Source organism: Schistocerca serialis, chromosome 10 (assembly GCF_023864345.2).
Source record: "Schistocerca serialis cubense isolate TAMUIC-IGC-003099 chromosome 10, iqSchSeri2.2, whole genome shotgun sequence".
Lineage (NCBI taxonomy): Eukaryota > Metazoa > Arthropoda > Insecta > Orthoptera > Acrididae > Schistocerca > Schistocerca serialis.
This window is the reverse complement of record NC_064647.1, coordinates 46,610,402-46,634,516: the sequence shown is the minus strand read 5'-3', so window position 1 is coordinate 46,634,516 and position 24,115 is coordinate 46,610,402. Positions and strand designations below refer to the sequence as shown.

The window sequence follows — 24,115 nt, the reverse complement described above, 5'->3', positions numbered from 1 at the left end:
GAGTGTCAGATCTCTTAATAGGACAGGTAGCTTAGAAAATTTAAAAAGGGAAATGGATAGATTTAAGTTAGATATAGTGGGAATTAGTGAAGTTCGGTGGCAGGAGGAACAAGACTTTTGGTCAGGTGAATACAGGGTTATAAATACAAAATCAAACAGGGGTAATGCAGGAGTAGGTTTAATAATGAATAAAAAAAATAGGACTGTGGATAAGCTACTACAAACAGCATAGTGAACTCATTATTGTGGCCAAGATAGACACGAAGCCCACGCCTACTACAGTAGTGCAAGTTTATATGCCAACTAGCTCTGCAGATGACGAAGAAATTGATGAAATGTATGATGAGATAAAAGAAATTATTCAGGTAGTGAAGGGAGACGAAAATTTAATAGTCATGGGTGACTGGAATTCAAGAGTAGGAAAAGGGAGAGAAGGAAACATAGTAGGTAAATATGCATTGGGGCTAAGAAATGAAAGAGGAAGCCGCCTGGTAGAATTTGCGCAGAGCATAACTTAATCACAGCTAACACTTGGTTTAAGAACCATGAAAGAAGGTTGTATACATGGAAGAACCCTGGAGATACTGACAGGTTTCAGATAGATTATATAATTGTAAGACAGAGATTTAGGAACCAGGTTTTAAATTGTAAGACATTTCCAGGGGCAGATGTGGACTCTGACCACAATCTATTGGTTATGAACTGTAGATTAAAACCGAAGAAACTACAAAAAGGTGGGAATTTAAGGAGATGGGACCTGGATAAACTGAAAGAACCAAAGGTTGTACAGAGTTTCAGGGAGAGCGTAAGGGAACAATTGACAGCAATTGGGGAAAAGAATACAGTAGAAGAAGAATGGGTAGCTTTGAGGGATGAAATAGTGAAGGCAGCAGAGGATCAAATAGGTAGAAAGGAGAGGACTAGTAGAAACCCTTGGGTGACAGAAGAAATATTGAATTTAATTGATGAAAGGAGAAAATATAAAAATGCAGTAAATGAAGCAGGCAAAAAGGATCTCAAAAATCAGGAAGTGCAAAATGGCTAAGCAGGGATGGCTAGAGGACAAATGTAAGGATGTAAAGACTTATCTCACTAGGGGTAAGATAGATACTGCCTACAGGAAAATAAAGAGACCTTTGGAGAAAAGAGAACCACTTGTATGAATATCAAGAGCTCAGATGGAAACCCAGTTCTAAGCAAAGAAGAGAAAGCAGAAAGGTGGAAGGAGTGTATAGAGGGACTAGACAAGGGCTATGTACTTGAGGACAATATTATGGAAATGGAAGTGGATGTAGATGAAGATGAAATGGGAGATACGATACTGCGTGAAGAGTTTGACAGAGCACTGAAAGATCTGAGTCGAAACAAGGCCCCGGGAGTTGACCACATCCATTAGAACTACTGCTGGCCTTTACGAGACAGGCGAAATACCCTCAGACTTCAAGAAGAATATAATAATTCCAATCCCAAAGAAAGCAGGTGTTGACAGATGTGAAAATTACCGAACTATCAGTTTAATAAGTCACAGCTGCAAAATACTAATGCGAATTCTTTACAGACAAATGGAAAAACTGGTAGAAGCTGACCTCGGGGAAGACCAGTTTGGATTTTGTAGAAATGTGGGAACACATGAGGCAACACAGACCCTACGACTTATCTTAGAAGAAAGATTAAGAAAAGGCAAACCTACTTTTCTAGCATTTGTAGACTTAGAGAAAGCTTTTTAAAATGTTGACTGGAATACTCTCTTTCAAATTCTGAAGGTGGCAGAAGTAAAATACAGGGAATGAAAGGCTATTTACAATTTGTACAGAAATCAGATGGCAGTTATAAGAGTCGAGGGGTATGAAAGGGAAGCAGTGGTTGGGAAGGGAGTGAGACAGGGTTGTAGCCTATCCCCGATGTTATTCAATCTGTATATTGAGCAAGCAATAAAGGAAACAAAAGAAAAGTTTGGAGTAGGTATTAAAATCTGAGGAAAAGAAATAAAAACTTTGAGGTTCGCCAATGACATTGTAATTCTGTCAGAGACAGCAAAGGACTTGGAAGAGCAGTTGAACGGAATGGACAGTGTCTTGAAAGGAGGGTATAAGATGAACATCAACAAAAGCAAAACGAGGATAATGGAATGTAGTCAAATTAAGTCGGGTGATGCTGAGGGAATTAGATTAGGAAATGACACATTAAGTAGTAAATGAGTTTTGCTATTTGGGGAGCAAAATAACTGATGATGGTCGAAGTAGAGAGGATATAAAATGTAGACTGGCAATGGCAAGGAAAGCGTTTCTGAAGAAGAAAAATTTGTTAACAACGAGTATAGATTTAAATGTCAGGAAGTCGTTTCTGAAATTATTTGTATGGAGTGTAGCCATGTATGGAAGTGAAACATGGACGATAAATAGTTTGGACAAGAAGAGAATAGAAGCTTTCGAAATGTGGTGCTACAGAAGAATGCTGAAGATTAGATGGGTAGATCACCTAACTAATGAGGAGGTATTGAATAGAATTGAAGAGAAGAGAAGCTTGTGGCACAACTTGACTAGAAGAAGGGATCGGTTGGTAGGACATGTTCTGAGACAGCGAGGGATCACAAACTTAGTATTGAAGGGCAGCGTGGAGGGTAAAAATCGTAGAGGGAGACCAAGAGATGAATACACTAAGCAGATTCAGAAGGATGGAGGCTGCAGTAGGTACTGGGAGATGAAGAAGCTTGCACAGGATAGAGTAGCATGGAGAGCTGCATCAAACCAGTCTCAGGACTGAAGATCACAACAACAACAAGCAAAGTTGGGGTAGTGCACTGGAGTGTCGGGTTACAATTGTAGCTTTGTTTATAATTGCATGAATGTATGTGCCATGTGCACGTGATAAACTGTCAAGCGTATGAGAGTTCCGAATTTGTCATTTGCCCAAAATCAAAGGCAGCTTTTTAATTTTATAAAAAAGTGTAAAACAAACCAATATATGAGCACGCATGCTGCAGATTGGTATTGAATATTCAGGATTTCATTGTTTTTATTTATTTCAATACAAATTATTACCTAGCTGACATTCTTGCAGTGTCATGCTTCAAGGCAACAATGACAACAGCATGAAGACTGTCTGGTTTGAAACATGATGTGTCATTACTATTATAGCCTGCAATTACATTCTAGTGACAACAGTTGGAAGTGAGTTCTGCGAGGATTTCTCATAAAAGAGATGTGTAACAATAATAATAATAATAATAATAATACTGTTTGGCTCGGTGGCGTGGTGGAAGTCTTTCAATTGGATGCCACTTCAGCAACTCTTCTGTTCCTAACTTACACCAGTAATCCTACCAGATGGGACAAAAGAAACAGAAACCGGGTGTATCTCGCCAAATAAATATTACTGTTGGACGTATATCGTCAAAATATCGTCTCATTATTTTGAAATTAACTTCTAGACTATACTGTACCATAAATTTTGTGCCCAAGAGATAAAGGTACGTAGGTCTACCTTGTTGTTGTTGTTGTGGTCTTCAGTCCTGAGACTGGTTTGATGCAGCTCTCCATGCTACTCTATCCTGTGCAAGCTTCTTCATCTCCCAGTACCTACTGCAACCTACATCCTTCTGAATCTGCTTAGTGTATTCATCTCTTGGTCTCCCTCTACGATTTTTACCCTCCACGCTGCCCTCCAATACTAAATTGGTGATCCCTTGATGCCTCAGAACATGTCCTACCAACCGATCCCTTCTTCTGGTCAAGTTGCGCCACAAACTTCTCTTCTCCCCAATCCTATTCAATACTTCCTCATTAGTTATGTGATCTACCCATCTAATCTTCAGCATTCTTCTGTAGCACCACATTTCGAAAGCTTCTATTCTCTTCTTGTCCAAACTATTTATCGTCCATGTTTCACTTCCATACATGGCTACACTCCATACGAATACTTTCAGAAATGACTTCCTGACACTTAAATCAATACTGGATGTTAACAAATTTCTCTTCTTCAGAAACGCTTTCCTTGCCATTGCCAGCCTACATTTTATATCCTCTCTACTTCGACCATCATCAGTTATTTTGCTCCCCAAATAGCAAAACTCCTTTACTACTTTAAGTGTCTCATTTCCTAATCTAATTCCCTCAGCATCACCCGACTTAATTAGACTACATTCCATTATCCTTGTTTTGCTTTTGTTGATGTTCATCTTATATCCTCCTTTCAAGACACTGTCCATTCCATTCAACTGCTCTTCCAAGTCCTTTGCTGTCTCTGACAGAATTACAATGTCATCGGCGAACCTCAAAGTTTTTATTTCTTCTCCATGAATTTTAATACCTACTCCGAATTTTTCTTTTGTTTCCTTTACTGCTTGCTCAATATACAGATTGAACAACATCGGGGAGAGGCTACAACCCTGTCTTACTCCCTTCCCAACCACTGCTTCCCTTTCATGTCCCTCGACTCTTATAACTGCCATCTGGTTTCTGTACAAATTGTAAATAGCCTTTCGCTCCCTGTATTTTACCCCTGCCACCTTTAGAATTTGAAAGAGAGTATTCCAGTCAACATTGTCAAAAGCTTTCTCTAAGTCTACAAATGCTAGAAACGTAGGTTTGCCTTTCCTTAATCTTTCTTCTAAGATAAGTCGTAAGGTCAGTATTGCCTCACGTGTTCCAGTGTTTCTACGGAATCCAAACTGATCTTCCCCGAGGTTGGCTTCTACTAGTTTTTCCATTCGTCTGTAAAGAATTCGTGTTAGTATTTTGCAGCTGTGACTTATTAAGCTGATAGTTCGGTAATTTTCACATCTGTCAACACCTGCTTTCTTTGGGATTGGAATTATTATATTCTTCTTGAAGTCTGAGGGTATTTCGCCTGTTTCATACATCTTGCTCACCAGATGGTAGAGTTTTGTCAGGACTGGCTCTCCCACGGCCGTCAGTAGTTCCAATGGAATATTGTCTACTCCGGGGGCCTTGTTTCGACTCAGGTCTTTCAGTGCTCTGTCAAACTCTTCACGCAGTATCATATCTCCCATTTCATCTTCATCTACATCCTCTTCCATTTCCATAATATTGTCCTCAAGTACATCGCCCTTGTATAGACCCTCTATATACTCCTTCCACCTTTCTGCTTTCCCTTCTTTGCTTAGAACTGGGTTTCCATCTGAGCTCTTGATATTCATACAAGTCGTTCTCTTATCTCCAAAGGTCTCTTTAATTTTCATGTAGGCGGTATCTATCTTACCCCTAGTGAGATAGGCCTCTACATCCTTACCTTCTGCAGTTTTAATTTAAGACTATATTTGTAAAAGCCACACACTGCTTCATTTGTGGAGAACAGTGGAGGTCTTTAGACAGCCATTGGCTGATTTTGTGTGTTAAATGGACATGGCCTTTTTAATGCTATCTAAATCAACTATGGAATATCAATAATATTAGGAAAAGGATAGACTGCTATTAACTATAAAGGTGACATATTGAGTTTCAGACAGCCACATTTAGCTTTTGGCCTTATTCAGAAAAGAAAACACACACACACACACACACACACACACACACACACACACACACACACAAAGCAAGCACAGCTCCTGCACAGATGACCATTGTCCCTGGATTCACCTGCCAGAATTTATCTTTGTCTGAAAGGTGTAATCTCAGGATTTCTGCTCCAACTTTGCTGTAATTACTTTACAATTCAAAACTGCTATCTCTGCTACATTACTTTTTCATAAATAATTTGCCCCACTACTTTTGTGTTAACCAATCAAACACCCTCTTCATCGTCAAATATGTGAACTGCATTAAATGACCACCTTCATTGTTCAATATACAGAGTGACAGTAATGTGTCACAAGTTCATTTTTCATCTCATACATATCCATTCTTTCGATCAGTGCATCCCCCGCACAGGATAGCAATCCACAAAATATTCTTTGCCGCATTTGAGCTGATATCTCCTCTTGCAAAGTTACTGTGATTACCGTCCTACGCCTATCTCTCAGTAGAGCTTGTTACACTCAAAAATAAAAAGAAAACCAATGCACAATATCTATACGTTTATACTCAGTATGTTTTTTTATGTTTCTCTTTCCTCATCACATCAATAAGTTTTGGATGCGAGTGTTGTTCATCAGTAAGAAGATGTCGGAATAGGGCTCACTCCTCTTGAGTAATGTGTATCACCACACTGTAAATGTTCCAAAATATTTCTCTCTCCGGTCACCAGACTTTCAACTCAAATGTAATACTCACCAAAGAAAACTGCAGATTCAGCAACAACAAGAACTGACACAGTCGCACAAGTAGCTATAGCCACGTTCTAGGTCAGAGTAGAGCACGTTGCTACCCCACAGTGCAAGTGCAGAAATTGATCACAGAAAATAACTTTTGTGGTCAGCTGTAACAGCTTGCTGGTAACATAAGTAACTTTTCTGACAATGAGAAGGAGAGTAAAGTAAGTAGTGCTGACACAAAAGATAATGTTAAAGTCGAGAAAGCCGACGATATGTAAATTATAGCAAGAGGGAGATGATGCCGATAGGAGTAGAATTTAGTTATTGACTCAAAACGAAAAGAAACACATGCAGTACATATGTCACTGATGATACAGATAAATGTGCTACTAGGCAGCAATATATGTGATATTACTAACATTTCAAAGAAAGAACACCAGTGCAAGAGTTTGAGGGTAGCAATAAAACTGAGAAAAACTCTTCTGTTGATGGGATTTGATTTTGAAAGGTGGCAGAATAAACAAGTCTTCAGATGTGAATGAGGTGACATACTGCCTGACAAAAAAAGTGAAGCTCCCAGGACAGCAGGAAACGAAATAAAACTTCTCAAGTTATGAGGGTACGTAATGTTATTTCAGTAATTGCAGAAGTGAATCAAATTTACAAAGATGTCAGCTGTATGAGCCCTCTTATCAGTATGACATTCCTGCCCTCTGGCTGGGACGTGTGCACCAATTTGCTCACCAAGGGTGTCACAGAGCTGACGCACCGTCTCCTGAGCTGAGCTTACCCGCAACTGGCGTCGGGACGGAGTCAACACCCGAGCTGACGCCACACATTCTATTGGGGACAGAGCTGAGGATCTCATCGGTCACGGAAGTACCGCAACATCACACATACAGCCGACAGACACGTGCTGTATACGGATGAGCAGCGTTCTGTCGAAAAATGGCACCACGGCACTGTCGCACAAGAGGTAACGCGTGCACGAGGATGCGGAATGCTTGTGACCGTCGTGGAGTCAGAGTTCCCTCATTCGTCACCAGTCGTTACTCAAAATTGTACCCCACGTTATGATGCCAGGAGTAGCACAACTGTGACACTCGGAAACCCTGGAAGGATGGAATTCGTCACCGAACACAATGATGCCATTCATCAGCAGTCTGCGATTCCCAGGCACGGCAAAACTGCAAACGCAGCCATTTGTGTTGCTGTATTAATGGCAGCCTACGCACGGGGCAGTAATTCTCTAGTCTGGCTGCTGTTAGTCTCTGACCAATGGTGGTGGCTGATACGAAATTTTGCAGGGAGTCCATTACTCGTTGTCAGATGGCAGACAGAGACATGAAGAGGTTACGACATGCTTGGTGGCCGGTACTCCCTCGAGATGGCCAGACCTGGTCAACAGAATCTCGATGACGAGTATGCCCGCCTTCGTGTTCCCGTGCTGTCCGATGGGCCACTGTCACTGAAACAAAACAAATCTGTATATTGCACAATTAGACCAGCTGACCACATGGAGACTCACAATAAGGTGCTGATTACTATCTCTCACAAGTATGCAGCTTCTCTGTCTCCTTCACAATGATACTCAACATCTGACACTGTTCCCATCCCGTATATAGCCTATCATTCTCGATAACGTCACTAGTGCACTCTTGTGACCATTCTACCTGTCAAGGAGAATGGCAACTCTTTAATCATTTACATATCCACTGAGGGCGTGTGCATGTACAAAGTTAGTGACATTCGACCATTTCTTCTGGGTGCTTTACTTTTTTGGCGGGCAGTGTTGTTTCAAATACTGCAGCCACATTTTATTCGGGAGAAACATTTGTTCGTACACATTACACTGCGAATAAATGTTTTCAGAAAGGGAGTGTGTGAGGAGTTTTGCAAAGAGAAGTGTAGCACGTGACAGCACTTCAATGTAGACTATTGGAGTTTGTGCCATTACTCCCTCCGATCTCGGGCTCAAACGTGAAGGCGGTGCCACCTCGGTCGGGCCTTCAGTTTCAGTTGACTATATAAGTAAAAAAAGTTTTATAGTTTGTCTTTCTATTGATAATGGTCTTAATATTTCATTCTCTAGTTGCTGTGAGGTACTTTCTCTTCATAATGCATAATGAATGTAATCATTTAAATTTTACTCTGTAGAAACTTAAAAATGAATTTTCAGCTGTACTGTTTGATGAAAACCCTGCTTGCTCGTTGCCAATGTGACACATATAGCAGTTATCCTCACAAGAAGGCAAGGAGTTCTGTGGATGTGGAACTCGGGAGACAACTATGTAGCCATTTAAAAGATTGTGTGAGGAAACTGTTCGGCATTCAGAGGCAACAGAAGTGTGGCTCGGTGAAAATCGTGTAAGTTACCGACAGGATCACGACAGAAGGCATAGCAAAGATCAGGTTAGAGCATAGTTTGCCTACTTCGCAACTCTGTTCTAGAGATGAAGGAAATGCTAAATTCGTACACAGATGAGTAGAAATGATTATGCGTGGAGCTTGGGTAAGGGACAAAAAATGAAAGAAGATTGGGGAGAAAAAAACTTAACAATGACAGGAACTGGATACGAGCTTATGGAAGGATGTGGGAAACCACTAGAAAACAATGAAAGAGACTGAGTTGAACTAGGTTCACTGTTTACAGGAAGTGAATATTTCTTTAAGGAGAAGGATGTTATAAGATTATCAGCAAACATGTGCTTGAAGAAAGGCTAAGTCATATGATTTAGTAAGAGAACTAAACTGCAGTTGCCAGTGTTCTTTCATTTACATATTTATGTAAAACATGTGAATCGTTCATTTGTAGAAATATCTAGTAAACTGACTGTGATGCTCATGTAAGGCTCTATATTTCTTGTGAGTGACAGTAATTTTTCCTTCCAATTCTGTTTCAGTTCAAAGACATTCTGAAACTGGATGAAGACCTCCCTCATGTAAGGGAAGCTGCAAAAGTGAGGTAACGTTTTACACGACATATATCTTAGTCCTTAGTTTAAACGTGAAGAAAATTGCTGAACAACCACCAACTTTTGGAGATGTGAGTTACACGCTACAATTGACATCAGAGATATCACTTTGCTGATGACACAAAGTTTACAAGATAAACCCATCTGAACAGGAAGTGACTCGTCATAGGAAATCGTCGAAATGAGAGGTCACTACCCTGTTCCTTCAACATCTGTTTGTGGTATAACTTGCAGTATGCTAAAAAATGAGCCTCACAATGCAAGAGAGTGATGATCGGTGTCTGCACATTCGAATCTCACTGAAATGATACAAATGGCTAATGAAAAGTGGACAATGAGTTAATTCACAAACACTCAAATAGTTCTTGGGCTTTTTAAGATGCCCAAACTATAATTAATCCATTAAGGGCTCTCAATCACTTGACATTTGCACAGAAATAATCAATATATTAGTATGATAAATGAAGACGACAAAAATACCGTGGAAGAAGCGATTGTGACACATTGGTTCTTCCAAACAACTATGACTGAAAAATGTTAGCAGGAGACCAGCCTTTTCCCAGGAATAACAAGAACAGATGATTAACTGTGATGCTGTCCACACACAATTTATGTTCCACTCTGAGTGTAATATCTGCACCCCAGAAATAAAGCAGCCACTTTTAGTGGAAATATTACACTTTTCAATGAAAAGGCAAAGATTAATTTCTCATGAAATACTCCAATTCACAGAAGCACAGTGACATCTGACACTGGGTATACATGTTGTTAGACAAAACTGTGGCAAGTGGGTTTCGGCAACAAAATATGGCCACGTGCAGAGTTAGTGAGGAGGATTATACAGGGTTATTCAGAATACGACTGTGTGAAAACTGCACGATGTATAGAAAAATGGCACATGTCAGTGGGCAGAACATCTCTCATGTTATTGTGGAGTTGCAGAGCACACAACTAGGGGCAAGCATGTCAGTACATGGCATATAATAGAACAATGCATGCATTTTGTGTCTTAAATTCTCTAGATGTGATTTAGTTGTAGCAGTTCAGTGACCATTTCATACAAAATATCAGGTAAACGCTCCAAAAAATGAAACTACCTATGAGTGGTGCAACACATGAGGCTGGCTGTTTAATTGTGTGAAGTACACAGGCCAGCTGGGATCATAAGCAGCGAAGGTGAAGCATATGCGGCAATCTTTCACCAGGAATATAAGGTAACTGTGAAAACTGCAGATACCGCAGTCAGCTGTCTGGTGCATTCTGGGCAAATGTCTGCAGTTGTCACACGACCTGACTACTCCAGATAATGAGCTTCATTATGACTTTTGCAATTACTTGCAATGGGTACTGGAGAAAGACAGCTTTTCACAGAAGTTGATTTTCAGTGACAAAGCCATATTTCAAGTGTCTGGAGAGGTGAATTGTAACGTAGATGTTTGGGGCACAGTACATTCACATGAGATTGTGAAACACATTCTCGTTTCACCTAAAGTTAATGTCATTTGTAATGTGTCCTTCAAAAGTGTTTGGACCATTTTCTTTACAGAGGAAACTGTGATTGGTTCTGGTTACATGGGTGTGTTGCACTGGTGGTGTATGCCACAGTTACAGGAAGAGAGTGGAGACTTCACTTCACAACAAGATGGTGCACCACCACACTTTTTGTTGGATGTACGCGATTACCTCAATGCTATACTGCCTCAACTACAGAATCGGACGTGTGTCGCATCGTAACTCTTCTCTTCTTCCCTGTCCCCCATTTTGACCTGACTTCACTCCGTGTGATATTTTCTTAAGGAGCTAAGTGAAAGATCATGTGTTCCTGCCTCCAGGGCCACTTGCTTTGGAAGAGCTGCAAGGATAATTAACAGATTCGCCGAAATTGAGCACGACATGTATGGCAAGAGTTTGACTGTTGTATGATATTCGTCATGTCACAAGTGGTGCCCACATTGAGGATCTATAGGTGGGTTAGAAACATGTTGATAGCCTTTATCCATTGAGATGTGTGTGTATTTTCTGTATATGACACATTTTTGTGCTGTCATTTTCTGAAACACCAGAGGAACTTATGCATAGCCCTGTAATTGTAGACTATATTTAATTATCGTAGAAATGACACTTCTACAGTGTACAAGGATATTTCTTAATGATTGGTACAAAAGTGCTGTATCAATAGAGAATATCTGAAAGAATCTTTAAAGTACTGTGTAAGTTAATCATGAATTAATAAAGGGTTTTTGAATAGGAAATGCAGCTTGATATTAATTGCTAATAAAAAAGAAAGGGGCCACAATGAGAGTATTACAAATTCCACTACCTGTCAAAGCCAAGTATATCAACTGTTACAATGTAAAAACTTGAGCCATTACCACATGCGAATACTGTGACGTGGATCGGTACGACTGCTCTCGAGGACGGCATACTGCTTTAGTGGAGAATATCGCCTTTGAAAAATGGAAATATATTTTGTGGCTCTGCTAATTTGCATTCCCAGCCCAGTTTGCCAAATAAAACTGAGGTTATGAAAGAACTCACACAAATCTAGATTAATGTGTAAAAATGCACCTTGTTTCACCATTTGATGGTTCTTTACTCTCACAAGTGCTCTCAAGGTGCTGATACACACTTCTCTTTTCCCCCATCTGTTCAATGTCAAGGTCCATTACTGGGGACTGGTGCTCCAGGCTTTCTACACTAGGGAAAGGGTGAAGATCGATTCCTAGTGCTTCCACAGGGACGCGAGTGCGTTCCTAGACCCCACTTCTGGTTGGTTGGTTGGTTGGTTTGGGGAAGGAGACCAGACAGCGAGGTCATCGGTCTCATCAGATTAGGGAAGGACAGGGAAGGAAGTCGGCCATGCCCGTTTTGAAAGGAACCATCCCGGCATTTGCCTGGAGCGATTTAGGGAAATCACGGAAAACCTAAATCAGGATGGCCGGACGCGGGATTGAACCGTCGTCCTCGCGAATGCGAGTCCAGTGTCTAACCACTGCGCCACCTCGCTTGGTCCCCACTTCTGGGAGAGACTGACAAAGACCGTGCTGTATCACGGATCCTGTGCACTGATCTTCCAAGGGGACATTGTCTACTCATCGTCACCAAATTTATGGTACATGCAGGACTTGGCCAGAAATGAAAGTAACAGAAGTGGAAGCTCCAGATGGCAAGTTGTTTAGGAAAACTAGCATTTTTGGCTCTTGTTGGGAGAGGCACGAGCCATTTACGTTGTTTGTATTATAATTGTCAGACATCAGGTGGCGCAGTGGAAAGGATACAGATCAGTAATCTAAGGGTCATGGAATTGAGTTCCTATACTTACCTTTTCCTTTCTTTTTTAATTTGGTGAAATTATGTGTTACATGTTGTTTGATACCAAACTGAGTGATAAGAGAGGACATTTACGAATCTGCATCAGGTTTGTTTATCTATAGTAACTTTAAAACAACCGTGTAATTGTAGACATGCAGTGTTTGTAACATGTGCAAGACACCGATAAAATTACTACTTTCCCTGTTTTTAAGGTGAATATCACCCCAGCAGTGTAAATTGTCAACTGTAAAATAATAAAAGTACCTCATTTTATATAGAAAATTATCGTGAATGCCATAAATCCCTTCCTGGAAATTTATTTGCAAACCCAAATTTTCCTTTGCCTTTTTTTTCCTGCCTTTTATGGAATTATTAATAAATGAAATATATTGAGCATTATTTCGGTTTATCTGCAGTGTGAGTTACGTAAAAATTGACAATAATAATAATATGTTTCTGCATAGGAACGTGACCCTGAACACTAGGATTACCATTCTGCACTCTTATTGCTGCACCAATTGCTGCCTGGAATTTACATTAACACAAATGGCTCATACCTTTTCCAACATACACCAGAAATGCTAGTTTTTCTAAACTCTTGGCTATAGGGAGCTCCCGCTTCTATCAGTTTCATTTCTTACCGAGCCCTCCATATACCATAAATTTAGAAGAAATCAATGATAATGAGTAGGCATGGATCTTTGCCCTGGTGTGGACAGTGGTGGACAGTGTATGGTGTACAAGTGTTTAAAAATCAACTTTGCCATTGCAACAGACCAACAGTTGTTGTTGTTGTTGTTGTTGTTGTTGGTGGTGGTGGTGGTGGTGGTGGTGGTTGGTTGGTTGGTTTAAAGGCAGGAGAAGGGACAAAACTATGAGGTCATCGGTCCCTTGTTCCTAATAAAACAAGGCCACAAGTGTGAGAATAAAACGGACGAAACATATAATACAAAACGGAAAGAAAGGAGAAGCCACAGATAAAAGTCAAAGTCACATTTTATTCGGGAGAAACATTTGTTCGTACACATTACACTGCAAATAAATGTTTTCAGAAAGGGAGTGTGTGAGGAATTTTGCAATGTAGATTATTGGACAGCACTTCAATGTAGATTATTGGAGTTTGTGCCATTACTCCCTCCGATCTCTGATTTCAGGCTCAAACGTGAAGGCGATGCCACCTCGGTCGGGCCTTCAGTTTCAGCTGACTATATAAGTAAAAAAAGTTTTATAGTTTGTGTTTCTATTGATAATGGTCTTAATATTTCATTCTCTAGTTGCTGTGAGGTACTTTCTCTTCATAATGCATAATGAATGTAATCATTTAAATTTTACTCTGTAGAAACTCAAAAATGAATTTTCAGCTGTACTGTTTGATGAAAACCCTTCTTGCTCGTTGCCAATGTGACACATATAGCAGTTATCCTCACAAGAAGGCAAGGGGTTCTGTGGATGTGGTAGCCAAAGTTAAAAGTCTGCCACCACAGAGCTGCTAAAAATGGGCAGTCCAGCAAGAGGTGGACAACTGTCATTTGGGAGCCACAGCGACAATGAGGTGGGTCCTCGCGATGGAGTAGGTAACCATGCGTTAGCCACGTATGGCCAATGCAGAGCCAGCGAAGGACAACTGATTCCCTGCGAGAGGCCTGCGTGCAAGACTTCCACACATTCATAGTCTCCTTAATGACAGTTTGTTGTGTGTGCTGTTATGCCATTCTGTCCCCCAAAGCTGGAAAACCCTGTGGTGTAAGACAGAATACAGGTCAGCTTTGGAGATGCCTATCTCCAGAACCGGTTTCCGCGTCGCCTGTTTGGCCAGCCTCTCGGAAAGTTTGTTGCCGGGGATTCCGACGTGTTCTGGGGTCCACACAAGCACCACGGAACGGCAGGACTCTTCCAAGGCATAGATGGACTCCTGAATGGACACTACATTGGGTGACAAGGGTAGCACTGGCCGACAGCTTGTGGGCTGCTCATTGAGTCAGTACACAGGAGAAATGACTCACCAGGGCATGGGCGGATGTATTCAAGAGCACAAGATATGGCCGCCAGCTCTGCAGTGAAAACACTGCAGCCAACTGGCAAGGAGTGCTGCTCAATATGTCCTCCATGAACATATGTGAAGCCAACAAGACCATCAGCCATTGAGCTGTTGGTGTAAACCGCTTCAGAGCCTCACAACACGTCACGAATTGAGAGGAAGGAACAGCAGAGAGCGGGGTTAACAGAGTCCTTATGGCCATGAGAAAGGTCCAGATGAAGCTGCGGCCGAGGAGGCGTACGTGAACGGACCGCAAGTAGAGCTGGTAAAGGGAAGGACTCCAGTTCGGAGAGAACGGACCGCATGCAAACTGCAATTGTTAGCCCCAATATGGGCCGCCAATGCGGGAGATGGATTGCCGCAGGTGGGGAAAGTAGACGGTAATGGATGCTCAGGGGAACTATGAATGTGTGCTGCGTAACTGGCGAGCAGTTGTGCACGTCTCATCTGCAGTGGAGGGATCACCAGCCTCCACCAGTACGCTGGTCACCACTCATCCTAAAAGCTCCCGATGCCAATCGAACCCCACAGTGGTGCACAGGAGCGAGTAAATGCAATGCTGCAGGGGCTGCCAAACCATAAACCACACTCCCATAGTCTATTCGGGATTGGACAAGGGCTCTGTAGCGCTGCAGCAGCATAGAACGATCTGCACCCCAATTGGTGTTGCTCAAGCAAAAGAGGGAATTGAGGTGCTGCCAGCACTTCTGCTTAAGATGATGAAGATGAGGGAGCCAAATCAATCGAGCATCGAAAACTAGTCCTAGTAATTGATATGTCTGCACTACAGTGAGTGGATCGTCATGGTAAATTGCGGGTTCCGGATGAACGGTATAATGTCGACAGAACTGCACGACGCACGACTTTGCAGCTGAAAACTGGAAGCCGTGGGCTAGAGCCCATGACTGTGCCTTGTGGATGGCTTCATGGAGGTGCCACTCAGCAACAACAGTACTGGAGCAGCAGTACGAAATGCATAAGTCGTCTGCATACAGAGAAGGTGAGACAGAGGGCCCGACTGCTGCTGCTAGACCGTTAATGGCCTCTAAAAATACACACACACTCAATACAGAGCTCTGCGGTACTCCATTCTCCTGGATATGGATGGAATTATTGGAGTCACCAACTTGGACATGTAAAGTACAGAGCGACAGGACGTTTTGGATAAAAAATCGGGAGTTGTCCCCAGAGACCCCACTCATACAATGTGGCGAGGATATGATGTCGCCAAGTCATGTCGTATGCTTTATGTAAATAAAAAAAGACGGCAATCAGGTGTTGCCGTCTGGAAAAGTCTGTTCGGATGGCAGACTCAATGGACACCAAATTATTAGTGGTAGAGCGACCCTGACAGAAGCTGCCCTGATATGGAGCCAGCAGGCCACATGACTCCAGGACCCAACCCAACCGCTGACACACTATACATTCCAGCAGCTTGCAAAGAACATTGGTGAGGCTGATGGGCCAATAGCTATTCACATCGAGCAGGTTTTTACCGGGTTTGTGCATCGGAATGATGGTGCTCTCCCGCCATTGTGGTGGAAAGGCTCCATTGCACCAGAGCTGGTTGAAGATGACAAGAAGATGTCGCTTGTAGTCAGATCTGTAGTCACATCTGGCTGTGGATGCGATCAGGCCCTGGAGCTGTGTCGGGGCAATGTGAAAGGGCACTGAGGAGCTCCCATTCTGTAAATGGGGCATTATAGGATTCACTGCAGTGTGTAGTGAATGAGAGGACGTTCCCTTCCAGCAGCCGTTTGAGTGTGTTAAAGGCTTGGGGGTAATTCTCTGACACAGAGGCTCGAGCAAAGTGCTCAGCAAAGTGCTCGGCAATCGTGTTTGTGTCGGTACATAACTCGCCATTTTTGGCAACACCGGGGATAGCTGTTGGGGCCTGGTACCCGAAAAGACGTTTGCCCAGATTTGTGAAAGTGACGTGTGGCACCCAATGGTCGAGTCGTATCTCTCCCAATACTCCTCCTTCCGTTGTTTGATAAGGTAGCGAATACAGGCACAGAGCCGTTTAAAGGCTATGAGGTGCTCCAGGGAAGGGTGCCGCTTATGCTGCTGTAGAGCTCACCAACGTTCCTTAATTGCTTCAGCGACTTCTGGCGACCACCATGGGACAGCCTTATGCCTTAGGCACCCTAAAGAGAGAGGGATAGCATTTTCTCCATCAGAAACAACTGTGCTAGTCACTTGCTCAACCATCACATCGATGTTACCGTGTGGGGGAGATTCAGTGGTGACAGCAGAGGTGAAAGCTCCCCAGTCTGCCTTGTTCAAAGCTTATTTGGGCAGACGTCCGTGTACCTGACGCTGGGGCAGTGACAGGAAGACGGGGAAGTGGTCACTACCATGCACGTCGTAATGTGCTCTCCAGTGGATAGTTGGGAGAAGTTCTGGGCTGCAAATTGATAACTCAGTGGCCGAGTAACTACCATGGGCCACACTGAAATGTGTGGCGGCCCCAGTATTTAAGAGGCATAAGTCGAATTGCGACTAAAGTTTCAACATCTCTGCCTCGGCCAGTAAGCATGGTACCACCCCACAAGGGGTTATGGGCATTAAAATCTCCCAGAAGTAGGAATGGTTCAGGGAGTTGATCAACCAGTGCAGCTAATACATTCAGGGGTACTGCACCACCTGGAGAAAGATTTACATTGCAGACAGTTATTTCCTGTGTCATCCTTATTCTGACAAACACAGCTTCAAGAGGAGTTTGAAGAGGCATATATTCACTACAAACTGAGTTTAGGACATAAATGCAAACTCCACCTGACACTCGATTATAGTCGCTACAGTTCCTGTATTATCCCTTACAGCCATAGAGGGCAGGGATCCGCATTGCTGGGAACCAGGTTTCCTGGAGGGCAATACAGATGGCAGGTGTAAAGCTTAACAGTTGCTGTAGCTCAGCCAGGCGGTGGAAAAAACCGCCGCAATACCACTGGAGGATGACATTGTGAGGCTAGGAATGCATGGAACATTCAATGAGGCAGTTTACACCTCAGAGTCACCTGCTGCCACTGATTTATTGCCTGAGCAGTCTATATCCCTTGTGTCTGAGGGTCTGGTGAGATCTAGGTCCTCAGCGGACGCCAAAAATCCACCTCATCTTCAGCCGCAGAGATTGTAGGTAGCGGTGGTGTGGGTGCCACTGCGATTTCCTTGGTCTTAGAGGTTTTCTTTTTGGATTTCTCTCGCTGCTCCTTGGGTTTCCCTGGCAGGGAGGAATTCACTGGCTCAGTCCCCGGGACTGAGGATGAGCGTGAACCCTGCGACCAGCTGCTTTTTGGTGGCGTAAGACAATCTCATATGCACAGGATGCAGGTGTTCAAATTTTGTCTTAGCCTCAGTGTAGATCAGTCTGTCCAGGGTCTTGTACTCCATTATTTTCCTTTCTTTCTGGTGAATCCTGCAGTCTGGCGAGCAAGGCGAATGGTGCTCTCTGCAGTTGACATGGATGGGAGGTGGGGCACATGGAGTATTGGGATGTGATGGGCATCTGCAATCTCAGCATGTGGTGCTGGAAGTACAATGAGAAGACATATGGCCGAACTTCCAGCACTTAAAGCGCCGCATCGGAGGAGGGATATAGGGCTCTACATCACACCGGTAGACCATCACCTTGACCTTCTCGGGCAATGTATCACCCTCAAAGGCCAAGATGAAGACACCAGTGCCAACCTGATTATCCTTCGGACCCCGGTGTGCAACTCCCTGCTCTAAATTGGTGCGCAGCTCATCGTCGGACTGCAAAAGAAGGTCTCTGTAAGATATGACACCCTGGACAGTATTTAAGCTCTTATGAGGCACGATGGTTACAGAAACATCCCCCAGCTTGTCAAAAGCGATTAACTCCCGTGACTGGGCAGAGGATGCTGTTTTGATCAAGACTGACCCAGATCTCATTTTGGACAAGCCCTCCAACCCCCCCAAACTTGTCTTCTAAATGCGCAACAAAAAACTGAGGCTTTATTGTCATGATAGGTTCCCCATCAGCTCTCGAACATACAATGTACTGGGGCAAATAAGATCTGCTGTCATTCTTAGCCTGATGTTCCTCCCATGTTGTGCCCAGGGAGGGGAACGATTTGAGGTCGCACTTCTGTGCGTTGAATTGAGCTCATGATCACTTAGAGACTGTTGGTGTTTTACCACCAGCAAGAGATGATGGACTGTGCTTCATCGCATGTCATCCACCCTGATGCCACCCACTCCAACTAGGGGCCCTCCCCACAGGTGCCACCCAGCCATAGCAAAGGCCACCTGGCAGAATGGCTATTGCCGGGAGTCCCGATGCCCCAGGGGGATGGGCATCTACCCCTTGGCATACGTGAGGAGTTAATGGTGGAGCCATCAGCAGAGTGATTCCTGTGTGGTCAGGGGGCTACAACCAACAGGGTACATGGCGGCCCCACCACAACAGACTGACTACCGTGCTGGACATCAGGTGCAAAGACGCCCATGGTCATCGTCAATGCAGAAATCAACACTGCATGGTGCATGGTGAAAAATGCATCCAGGAAGGTGTCCTTGCCCAAGAGATGGAGAATGGGCAGGACTGCAATGCGACATCAAGAAAGTGGGGTAAAGATCTCAATGCACGATGGATACAGTGCACCTTGTAAGGCACCCTTCCCCAATTGGCTCACTCTTCGGGAAAATTTTGAAGAATGGAGTTGAAACCTTACAGGGGACCATCACATGAAGGCCGAAAGGTGTGAAATTCCTTTTAGTCGCCTCGTACGGTAGGCAGGAATACCTCGGGCCTGCAGGGGGGGCGGGGTTTACACATTGATAGCAACTGACTGAATTATCAAAAGGATAACACCTTTTGTCATCAATCTAAAGAATGTCAAGAATAATTTCAAAACATCCAATGAAAAAGACTTCAGTCTGAAATCGCACCATTTGTTCAATGGAGTTAAGTGCAGTGTGAGGTAGCAATGTGTAATAACAAAATGGTTCAAATGGCTCTGAGCACTATGGGACTTAACATCTATGGTCATCAGTCCCCTAGAACTTAGAACTACTTAAACCTAACTAATCTAAGGACAGCACACAACACCCAGCCATCACGAGGCAGAGAAAATCCCTGACCCCGCCGGGAATCGAACCCGGGCGTGGGAAGCGAGAACGCTACCGCACGACCACGAGATGCGGGCTATGTGTGTAATAACAGGCATTTCTTTCAGATACTAGAAGAAATCTAACCAGTGACCCTAAAGTTACTTAATATCAGACAAGAAAAACTTTGAGCGAGCTTGCAAAATAAGCAGCACCATTAGGAGATGGACAATTACTGACCTCCTGTTCTGAAAAATCAGTCATATTTTGTTGTTGATTCATTCCATTGAGGAGGAGGAGGAGGACCCTTAGAGAGGTGGAGTGAGTCAAAAATATAAGTGAACAAATAGAAGCAACTCTTAGAAATTTAATCTGCACCCTGTGTTAACAATAAATTTATCACTGTACTGCTTAATATTACATGTGCCTATGCCGGTTAAATTTAACTTAGTATATTAAAAGGAGAATCTCTGCACTGAAAAAGCCACTACTTCCATTAGATAGTTACTGTTTATCTTCTATTGGTAGCTCAACATTTACTTGAATGTATTGGCATTTTGCTAAGAAAATAATAACCAACGTATGTGACAGTAGAGGCCTATTTACATAGCTCAATTACTCCTCTTACGGCTTTGCAACGAATGCTGCTACTTGCCGTACAACTAATAGAAAATATCAGTCTTATAATCTAGATATTAATTAATTTGCAGAAGTGCTTAATCAGGTATGTGTTATATTTTCTTGTGAATTTGTAGAGGTTTTCTTAGTTTCTTGGTTTGTAATAGAGGGCAGCATGTTGGATTCTTTTATACCAGAGAACATAACTTCACTCTGAATGTTAGACTATTAGGCAAACTACACGCGAAATTATTTTTCAGAATGAGATGTTTACTGTCCCACAATATACAAAATTAAATCAGTGCTTTATTCTATAGGAGACCAGTTAGTGTTATATTATTCTAAATTATAGTTTTAGGGTATTCTGGTGTCATACAATCTAACTGTAATACATTATTTAATATCATACATTACACGAGTATTAACAATTCAAATAAACTTTTTGTAGCTTTACATATTTCAGATCCTTTTGCTGCATCTAAATCAAGAATTACTCTGATGAGTAATTGCTAGCATTCTGACATATTTCTCTTCAGCAAACTACACACTCGAACTTATTTATATTTTTACCTTACATTTTGTTACAAATCTTCATTCCCATACACTGTGGAGTCAGAGGAAACAGCTGTAGACAATGATTAGGAAGCATGAAGATATGTTTAATCCTAATACTGTGGACCTTGTACTGTGACTGTGCAGTCACCGTTCACTTTAAAGTGGTTTTTATTATCAGCAACAAAAAAAACTGAAGAGTAAATGTACTAGGAATTTATGGAGTTCAGTTGTTGTTGATGATGATGATGATAAGAACTGTTTATTTTGCATAAATAATAAAACTGAAGCAAAGATATCAGAAAAATGAAGTTAACCAGTTGTGACCATTGCACAGTATGGGGGAACTCGAGAAGGACATGTCGGCGCTGAGGGGAGGCCTGAAGGAGGTGGAGCGGGAGATCGAGTTTCACCGATCGCAGGCATCTGTGGTGCCAGGAGACCGCTTCCTGCCCATCATGAGGGAGTTCCTGTCCTCTGCCACCTGCCGCTTCTCGGAACTCGAGGACCTCTTCCAGGATATGAAGACACGGGTTTGTCATTTTCCTCACTATCCTGTTATTAGTGGCTGATAAATGATAACCACCCAGCACGAAATGTGTGGGGTTCGAGAAGGTGTGCCAGCCCTGGATTGAATCCAATCTGGTCAACTACTGATGAAAGGCCAGTGTGCAGGCCAGCCTGGACGTGGTTTTTAGGTGATGTCCCACAACCGGCTAGGTTAATAATGGGCTGGTACTTACGTCCTGCCTCAGTTACAATATCTGTAAACATATAAAAATGTTTGCACTCTTTCACATCAATAAAACTAGGTGCGGACAGTTGTGATACACAAATTCCGTCATTGGGGAGGAAGGAGGGGGGGGGGGGGGGGGGGGGGGTAAAGAGATGGCAATAGGAAGGCCATCCAGCCATCCTCCTCTATCATTAACAATGCCAATTCCAATAATTAGCTTGCCGACTTCATGTGGACATAGGATAAAAACAAAAGAAAAAGAATAAGATTCACCCGACAAGTGATAACTTGAAGTTTCTTTCTTTAATTCCAGTCTATAATCACAACCAAACTGTTGTCATACTTTCCAGAATGAGATTTTCATTCTGCAGCGGAGTGTGTGCTGATGTGAAACTTTCTGGCGGATTAAAACTGTGTCCTGGACTGAGACTTGAACTCGGGACCTTTGCCTTCGCGGGCAAGTGCTCTACCATCTGAGCTACCCGAGCACGACTCACGCCCCGTCCTCACAGCTCTACAATTGCCAGTACCTCATATCCTACCTTCCAAACTTTACAGACACTCTGCTGCGAAACTTGCAGAACTAGCACTCCTGAAAGAAAGGATATTGCAGAGACAGAGCTGCGAAGATGGGGCGTGAGTCATGCTTGGGTAGCTGAGATGGTAGAGCACTTTGCCCGCGAAAGGCAAAGTTCCCGAGTTCGAGTCTCAGTTCGGCACACAGTTTCAATCTGCCAGGAAGTTTCACATCAGCACACAATCTGCTGAAGAGTGAAAATCTCATTCTGGAAACATCCCCCAGGCTGTGGCTCAGTCATGTCTCTGCAATATCCATTCTTTCAGGAGTGCTAGTTCTGCAAGGTTCGCAGGAGAGCTTCTGTAGAGTTTGGAGGGTAGGGGCCGAGGTACTGATTTATAAAGCATGCTGTGGAAGCGTAACTGTGAAACAGCCTGTAGCTGCTTCTTGTGACACAGTGGGATAGAATGATTGGGGACTTGCCCATTTGCTCTTCAGCTTGCAGATGCACTAAGGAGGGAAGTGCTTGACCCCAGTGTGGTGACTTTCCTTCCATCATGCTTCTATCCCCCAGCCCATTACCATCCCAGAGTACAATTTACCACTTATGGCTATAATGCACTCAGGGCTGTATTTAGATTGTGTGATGCCCCTATGGAGTAATTTATTTTATGTTCCCCTTACCTAAACTTCACCACTGATATTTGTTTACGGACTACCAACACTAAAGCTGTGTAATCATTAACTTCAATTCTAAAGTGTACTGAACTATTTAAATATGTAACACAAAGAACACGTGAAAGTTAAATACTAAAAAATAATAAAATAACCACTACATAAACATCAAACTTTGACACAATATATGGTATAAATACGAAGAAAATCATTATAGCTTAATACCCTATACCAAAATTATTTCAGTTAAATGTGAAATTTAGTCAAGTCCCAAATACATGATATAACACTATGCAATTAACCTTCTCCAAAATATAGCAAATTTAAAGAAATGACTTCCTGCTTACTTTTGTACTTGCAAATTCATTTCATCCTGAAAATCCAGACTGAGTGACATGTCTGTGGCTAGTACTCCAAGTCATTCTTGACTTTCTGTCATCTGTAGATAATTCTCAATCAGTGTAAAAACAGAAAAGGACATTTCAGTTGAACATTTTGTTGCTGGAGTACAATTGTAAATCCTGAGTGCTGTGTACACATTTGGATAGACATCCCCATTTTTTTGTTTTTTAAAGCGACACTGCACAGAGATATGAAAGATGACAATTCATCACGATCATCTTCCAGACAACAGAAAGCTTATAAAATGTATACATTCTGCACCGAAGTTGTTCTCTACATCAGAATTACAGATGGCTCTAAGTTTCTGCGGCATCATAAATTTGAATGGCTTCTAGTTCGGTGATACTTGAGAGAAATGAAAATCTGAAGTTACATTCTCTGTAAACATTAACTCTGTTCTGTAACTCATCCTGAAGAATTTATATAAACATAGAATACGATATTTTCATTCCTCTCCAGATCTCAACCCAGTCTGATCCTGTTTCTTCTTCAGGACATTTGTGTTCCTATTCTGAGTCAGATGGTTCATCAAAGAATTTCTTTCATTTAATTTTCTGTTTATTTTTTGCATTCTCAATAGATGAAGGAAATGGAACTGATCCCGTATTCCTGATCACAGTAAGTTTCTTTCGAGCTGAATCCTTGAGAATTGAAAAGATGTATGAAGCTCAGCTGTTAACATTGCAAGAGTGTCATCTATACATGTAGTAATTTCTACATCCTCAGCTTGCAGTTTTTTCATTGCTTTGCTACACCCTTGCAGAATGCAACAAAACACTGTCACGAAAGCTACCTCAGTACTACTTTCTACGATGACCTTCAGCTTCACATCCAACACTACCACTCTCACTTTCTGAAATTTTTCTTAATGCAGAAAACACAGCTTTCCAATCTACATTCAAACGTCCTCACAAGCACGCCATCGTGTTGTAGACAGTGACTTCAGTGTCATACTCGCAGAATCAAAAAAATGTTTCCAAAACATTTCATCTGCCAGTAGAATGTA

At 42.5% G+C, this 24,115-nt stretch overlaps 1 protein-coding gene across 4 annotated transcripts in view; it reads left to right on the top strand.

Moving 5' to 3' along the window:
- Positions 1-24,115, top strand: part of LOC126424539 (disheveled-associated activator of morphogenesis 1) — a 456,338-nt gene that overhangs the window by 369,531 nt on the left and 62,692 nt on the right. For all 4 annotated transcript variants that reach the window (XR_007576184.1, XR_007576183.1, XM_050087275.1 and 1 more), the window contains 2 exons: positions 9,115-9,176; positions 21,117-21,312. Coding sequence is in view for 2 of the 4 variants with exons in the window: in XM_050087275.1 (XP_049943232.1) it covers positions 9,115-9,176; positions 21,117-21,312 (258 nt within the window). In the remaining 2 variants the exon portion in view is untranslated. The remainder of the gene's footprint in view (positions 1-9,114; positions 9,177-21,116; positions 21,313-24,115) is intronic.